Source organism: Cornus florida, unplaced genomic scaffold, assembly GCF_030987335.1.
Source record: "Cornus florida cultivar Cherokee Brave unplaced genomic scaffold, ASM3098733v1 CherokeeBrave_3.0.0_Hap2_Chr01, whole genome shotgun sequence".
Classification (NCBI taxonomy): Eukaryota; Viridiplantae; Streptophyta; class Magnoliopsida; order Cornales; family Cornaceae; genus Cornus; species Cornus florida.
The window spans coordinates 101,749,248-101,756,826 of record NW_026775571.1 but is presented as its reverse complement, the minus strand read 5'-3'; the positions used below and the strand labels follow the sequence as shown (position 1 = coordinate 101,756,826).

Below are 7,579 nucleotides of genomic sequence, written 5' to 3'. Positions count from 1 at the left end.
TAAAAAAAAAAAAGTTTTGAGATGACCAATACAGACATGTCTGAATTTTGGTCTTCATTAGAAACTGTCAACTAAATGAATTTTTAAACTATTTTTTCTCTGTTATTTTAAATATTCATAAAAAATTAAACCAAACATGCAGCTTGAATCTACTTCCTTTTCAACCTTATGGTTCTTCCATGGAAGAAAAATTCTTATTGAACGATAATATATCTTTTGTCACTCCACTCACTGCCCTGTGAGTAATTCACCTGATTCTTTTCATATCATGTCACAAATCTTAGAGAAATGAAGTTTTTTTTTTATTTTTTTTTTTATTTTTTTTTATTTTATTTTTTTTTTTTTGAAACAAAACTTTGAAAGTTGATGGTGCCTTTTATGCTGCATTTCCTAATATTAAACTTCATGTGATAAAATGAGGTTGTTTGGAAAGATAGAATTTCTTCCAATTAAAGTCACATATATAAAAATAAATAAAAAATGTCACATTTGAAACTACTTTCTATTCAAATGTATTATTCTACAAGGCTCAGAACAAGCCAGGAAAAATAAGTTTCAGCTAGACACAAAGTAAATACAATTAATACAACAAAAACTTACATCTTTAATATTTATTTAATAAAACATACTGTTTTTTCCTCACAAAACAAGGACTATTGAATAAGTTTCTATGTGGTAGAAAACTATTTTGTCAGGGTAATAGATTAATCTAATAAAATAAAATCTAGTTTTAATGGGGCAGCGTTTACGGTACTGAAATTGGTTGTCCAAGTCATTACAATTTTCCTGGCAAACTAGAGGATTATATCCTTCTCAATCGCAAGATTCACATCGGAACAAAAATGCAATTTGAGAAAGCAAAAACTTCAAGAGAATGCATCAACTACTATAAATACCAAACTCTCGCAGACATGGAATTGTATCTACTCATAACACCATCACTACTTAGCCATTTCAAGTTTCACTATGGCTTTAACACACAACCAAAAATTTGTCATTGCTACTTTGTTAATTTTGGGGCTGTGGGCTTCTCAAGTAGTGTCGCGTACACTCTATGAAGCATCAATGCTAGAGAAGCACGAGCAATGGATGGCACTCTATGGACGTGTGTACAAGGACAATGCAGAGAAGGAAAGGCGTTTCAAGATATTCAAGGACAACGTGGAGTTCATAGAATCCTTCAACAATGCCGGGAACAGACCATACAAGCTGGGCATCAATCAGTTTGCTGACCAAACTAATGAAGAATTCCAGGCATCTCGTAATGGTTTCAAGATCAATTCTTCAAATTCAAGGCCATCTAAAGCAACTTCGTTTAGGTATGAAAATGTGACCGCAGTCCCATCTAGCATGGACTGGAGGAAAAAAGGGGCTGTCACACCCGTTAAGGATCAAGGTCAATGTGGTAAGACAATATTCCACCTAATTGTCTAACTTATGTTTTTCACATCCTTAAAATTTTTTCTCATGACTAGTACTATTGTTAATCATTCAACAGGAAGTTGCTGGGCCTTTTCAGCAATAGCTGCTACAGAAGGGATTAATCAGCTCACAACCACTAAGTTGATCTCATTGTCAGAGCAAGAACTTGTGGACTGTGACAAAGGTGTGGATCAAGGCTGCGAAGGTGGTTACATGGAAGATGCCTTCGAATTCATTATAAAAAACAAAGGCATTTCCACTGAAGCAACATACCCATACGATGGAACAGATGGGACTTGCAAGACTAAGGAGGAGACCCCTGCAGCGAAGATCACAGGCTACGAAAAGGTGCCTGCCAACAGTGAGGCGGCACTGCTGAAGGCTGTGGCGAATCAACCAATTTCAGTTTCCATTGATGCTAGTGGAGCAGCCTTCCAGTTTTACACGTCCGGGGTTTTCACTGGAGATTGTGGTACTGAATTAGACCATGGTGTTACTGCAGTTGGGTATGGGACAACTGCTGACGGGACCAAGTATTGGTTAGTCAAGAATTCATGGGGCACTATGTGGGGTGATAAGGGATATATTATGATGGAAAGAGACATTGCTGCTAAGGAAGGCATTTGTGGCATTGCCATGGATTCTTCATATCCTACTGTAGTAAAATGCTAATGATATATGGGTGGGTACCCTTTTCCATCTTAGAAATCCATTGTTGTTTCAGCAAATTCTATTTGCTTAAATATATGTTGTACGTGTTACTTATTTGAAAATGCGTGTGAAGCATTTCCTATGTATATAAAATGTAAAAGCTTATTAATGAAACTTTAAAGTATATATCTGTTATTTCTGTAATTACACCCCAAGCTTTTTCCATTCTTGCATGATTGCAAATGCTATAAGTATTAAAACCCAAACACTTAGTAATTTGAATGAAATATTTTTGTCTCAATGAAATTGACCTGCCAAAAGAGTCCTAAAAAGCTAACCTAATGACAAACATGTCTCAAGGCTATAAAAGAGTTCTAAAATCTTGAATAGGTTTTATACTTATCAATCCAAATGACAAACTCTTGGCCAGTATGTCAAAACCCTCAAGCCTATCGAAATAGTCCAAAACAAAGCAATTTTAAGTTAAGTACAGTTAATTCTGTGAGTATATTTCAATCATCTTTCTAAAATTTTCAGATAAAATTTCAGTAATCTCAGATTAAATTAATTTATTACGATAACGGTTCAAGCCATTAAGAATATAATAAATTAAGCGCTTTGAGTAGCTAAATTTCCTTTGAGTTGAGGTAATAGGTTGCCTGTATCACTCAAAGGCCATAAAGTGTAATGTTTGCTTATATTTTTTAGTTCAGGTTCAAAGGTTGAAAAAATTAGATAAGTTCCAGTTTTGCCTCTAAATTATTAATTACCTGAATGCAATGTTTGGGAGGACTGAATCGGCACCTTGAGTTAATAATTGGAAGGAATTTAGTTGAAATTTAAAGCCTAATTCCCTCCAATTCTAATCCCAAAGGGCTGACTTGATGCTTCCATACACAACAAGAAAGTTTATCAAAACAGTAATTCTACCAGTACATAGACAACATAAAATCTCATTGGTTGTCATCTTCTTACATTAGTCTTTCAAAATAAAACTTCTAGTACTAAAATGGAGAAATGAATTCATAAACCGTAAGCAATTTTAACACAAATCGAACTCAGTGCTCTAAATGCATAAATTGATAGGAGACATACCCGAATATGAAAAATCTATTTAAAATCAACATTTGGGGAAAGTTCTTTATATATTCTGATACCAGACAACCTTCAACCCCCTAATTTTCTATCTGGGAATCGGATGATGGACTCCAACCTTCTTTCTCTGCATTTATAGAGGAGGGCTGAGACTCTTCCATAAAATGTTAAAAGATGTGGGGTTTGTCGATCAACACATCCCTAGATATATTTAATTACTCATTCTAATTAAAGATATGGTGTAATCTTTGACCTAGTCTAATCAAATGATTAATATTAATTTAACTATTGTTAGATTATTAGTTTGCTTACATTTCTATTTGTTCTAAATAAAATAAAATAAAAATAATAAATTATACTCAAACCCCGGTTAGGTTATTTTTTAGCTAGATTAACATTTTGGTTTTAGATTTCACTTCTATTTGAATTAGTGGTTTAGCATTTCAATTGCACCCTAAATGTCAATTTTTGATGGGTTAGAGTACTTTTGAGGTGCTAAATGACCATGCTATCCTTTGACTTCCTATTGACTATTTTTGTGGCCAAACTACCCCTATGTTTTTCCATATGGCCTTTTCTCTCCTCTTCTTCCTCTTCCTCATACCATCATCATCTCCAATCCTACTCATCCATCACCCAAATCCGACATCACCAACGCTGCAACCCTAACTTGTGATGTTCCAATTTTTCTCCATTTTTCATTTTTCCAGAATTTTTGTCGTTGTAAGGGCATTTTTGTCTTTTATCGTTTTGCGTACCAGACACTGCGGAGTGTGCCGGTTGTGTTTAATAGTTGGTTGGGGTATTTTATTGAGTTTAGGACTCTTTGAAATGTAAGGGTGGTCATTGGCATTTTTTAGTTTTTCGAGCCGGACGGTCCCGTATGGGACCCGCTACCCGAATTATTTTATACGGGGTTTTAATTGGGTCCATTTGCATCATATTGATTTTATTTAATGTGTTATATAAGGTTGTAAAATTCTTTAATTGTGTACATATATATGTGGTGTAAAATGAAAATAAAAGAAAAAGAAAAAATAAAAGAAAAGTATTGGGATCCACATCTATGTTAAAGATAGACCAAGAGGCATTTTAAGCCTCATTTCCATTCTTCACTTTCTCTCTCCCGCTGGTATCTCTCTTTTCCTCTCAAACTTCCATTTTTCTTTTCTTTTTGCTTCAATGCTTTGATCCTTGATATCTCCCTCAATACTTGGTATTTTTTAATGTCGTTTGCGGCAAATTGAAGATCACGGCGAGATCTATGAGTTGATTGGAGCAATTTCTAGTTTGGTGCATTCTTTGATTTTCGAGATTTAGGGCACTAATTTGGGGGTTTTGCATAATCTTGAGGTAGGGGTTTATAACCCACACAATCTTCCACCTTCGTGAGTTAATTTTACTTAATTAGTGTCCTAGCATGCTAATTTGTGTTGATTTTACTCTAAAGTGATTTAATTGTGTATATAAAGTATATGATTTTGTGTGTAGTTAATATTGTGCAAATTAACATGCTTAATTTGAATTGATGCCCTTGAAAATGAAATTTATTGTTGTAGATGAAATATATGATTATGTGTATTAAGTAAATTGTATGAATAGCATGCCTAAATGTACATTTCCATGCGATGATGTTTACTATCTTGCTAGAAATGACTATATGGAAGCATGTTAAATTATGTAGTAGAAATTTCTTTATTTCCATGGAAATGGAAAAGTATGTGACATGCATTCATAGCATTGGGCATGAAAATGGGCAAAGTTATTTCAATCGGAAAAAGAAATGGGTTTTTGGGAAGAAATTTGATTAAATGGTTTTGAGAAAACTCGGTCGTTGCGGAGTCACCAAAGGACCGGTGTGCTAATGTAATCTAGAGAGAATGAGGGGAAACACCCTAGTGTGGTTAAGCTATCTGGGCCCCAAATGACTCCACGGAAGTACCAAGGGTCAGGGTCAGTAGCCAATCTTTCTCTCGTATCGCTGCGGAGACACCAACAGACGGGTTATATTAACAGTTTGTGAAGTGATGGATGATTTTAAAAATGGGGAATGACATACATGGCATTACATTTCATGGCACGACATTGTATGTTTTGAACTTGAAACTGATGTTGTACTTTTCCCGACATAGCATGATCCCGTTCCATATTATTCTATTCATTGTTTGGATTTAGGGGGTCACAAGAGGTGTGTCCTAGATACTACATACTGAGCAATTCGCTCACCCCTTCATATTTAACATTTTCCAAGACTCGGGGAGAAAGTAGTGGATGCCTACTTATCACAAGGCTAAGGAGGACTAGAAGTTCAATTTTGTCACCTTTTGTATATTCACCATTCTTTTGTAACGTCTCAACTCTTAGTGGGGTGTATACATTTAGTAAACCAAGACCATACATTGTAACTATAAACTTTATGGCAATTTGATGCAAATTAAGACTATGTAATTATTTAATGATGAATGGGAAATGAAATTTATTTTGTTCAATCAATGACGCCTATCAATTATATAAGGTTGTATCCTGATGCCGTGAATTCAGAATTAGATTGCAAAATAGGTCCAGTGTAGGTTTGGGTTTTATTGAACACAGTCAGAGGCCATTCCAGTGAGTTCAAGGTTCAGGGGCCTAGTTTCGGCCGGCTGACCCCCACCATCAGTTGACCGAAACCCTAGGTTCCCCTTTGACTTGTACATTTGACCATCTTTGTAAAGTTGTGCCTTTGGAGTATTTTAGACCCTGGATTGACTCGTGTGTCAAGTATTGACGTAGGAAAAGATGGTGTTGTCTTTAGTTGACCTTGGGTTCGGATAAGGACCAAGTTAACGATTCGAACCCCCGGGTTCGGGTCGTTACATAACTCTCTTCTCATTTCCCGGTACTATTTTATTGTCGGCGATGAGTAGTTCCGGCCAAATTACAAACGGTATTAATGTCAAGAATCATCCTTCGCTTTCTTGGGTTAAAAAATTAGGGGGTTTAATGGAGAGACGTGGTGGAGAAAATTGGGGTAAGTTGAAGACGAAGATGAAGATGGCGGTCAATTGAAGATGAAGATGGAACAACGCGGCAAGATGAAGAAACCAATCCACAATAGCCACCAAAAACAGCACCACCATGCTCCATTATCTTAGGTTACTTCACTGTCGCCAATTCGTTGTTCTTGCCGAACCCATAGACCGTCGTCAGTCTCTACCATCCCGTGTTCGCCGTCGATCGAGCACAATCTTTCTTGTTCTTCGTTGGTGGTTTCTTCAGAGCTCTATGTCGCTTCATCCGTGGTCACCACCAAGTTGAAGCATTGGCAGACAAGTGAACCCGCTTCACCACTGAACAGACCACTCATCGTAGTTCATCATCCTTTTCTCATTTGGCATTCATCAGACAGTTGTTTTTTACATCACCATTTCACCGTGCGCCTTACTCGCCCATTTCCTTGCCAGTAAATTCCTTCCTAGTCGACGTCAATCATCTTTGCTTGTAACTAAGTTTCAATTTATCCCCGGAAGTTCCCGGCGATCTTGTCCTTGGTGGCCTTGCCTCGATGGTGGGGGTGATGGAGGAGGAAAGGGTTTCGACGGTGGAGGAATTAGCAGACTTGATTGTGACAATGATGATGGTGGTGACGGGACACCGCAGGAAAGAGAAAAGAGAGAGATGACAGGGTTGCAGCAGAGAGAGACTGAAGAAAAGGATAGTGAGCAAGTCAACAATTGACACATATTTGTTGGGTTTTTTTTTTTTTTTTTTTTTTTGGGTGAACAGTAACCGTTCAAAATAGCATTTTCATATATATATATATATATATATATATATATAAAGAGAGAGAGAGAGTGAGAGATAGGGGGGTTTTGTCATTTAAAATTATATATATTTTGTATTAAATATTTGAGGGTAAAAGGGTTAATTTACATGTGTCAAATGGCAAAAAGTAAATTGTGATGTAAGTGAAAGTTAAAATCAAAATCTTCATCTAGCTGAAATATAACCTAACTTCAGGGGGTCTGAGTGTAATTTATCCTAATAATAATAATAATAAAAATAAAAATTTAAAAGTAAACCTAGGTAGACAATTTCATATTAGATTCGGATTGGTAAAACTTAAACAAAACACAAATTTAAAACCTAAGTCTATCCAAGACTTTAAAATTTCTTAAAAAGTCTACAAAAATTAAGGTTAATTTAGATTGAGCAACCCAAATTACAACAAGAAATTTTAATCATATCATATTAAACAAGTAACTAAGAAAAATAAACATAATAAACATTACCTTTTAACCCAGAAAAGAATAGATATACTCTTTTTCAAAATTTGTGCAAAGTGAGTATCTCGTACTTCAACAAGTTTTAACATTATGATGGTATAAACTTTTGCTATTGCATGAAGCTACAATGCAATGATACAAATAAT

The 7,579-nt window shown here is 35.6% G+C and overlaps 1 protein-coding gene across 1 annotated transcript; it reads left to right on the top strand.

Annotated features, from left to right (window-relative positions):
* The first annotated feature begins 966 nt into the window (after positions 1-966).
* Positions 967-6,885, top strand: LOC132279112 (senescence-specific cysteine protease SAG39-like). The gene is made up of 3 exons (XM_059781041.1): positions 967-1,405; positions 1,499-2,079; positions 6,553-6,885. The coding sequence occupies exons 1-3, from the start codon at positions 967-969 to the stop codon at positions 6,883-6,885; spliced, it is 1,353 nt and encodes a 450-aa protein (XP_059637024.1).
* Positions 6,886-7,579: the final 694 nt, after the last annotated feature.

Coding starts and splice junctions, on each gene's coding strand:
- LOC132279112 (XM_059781041.1), top strand. CDS start 967: ATGGCTTTAACACACAACCAAAAATTTGTCATTGCTACTTTGTTAATT. Junction 1,406..1,498: donor TAAGGATCAAGGTCAATGTG/GTAAGACAATAT, acceptor ATCATTCAACAG/GAAGTTGCTGGGCCTTTTCA. Junction 2,080..6,552: donor TGGATTCTTCATATCCTACT/GTAGTAAAATGC, acceptor GGCATTCATCAG/ACAGTTGTTTTTTACATCAC.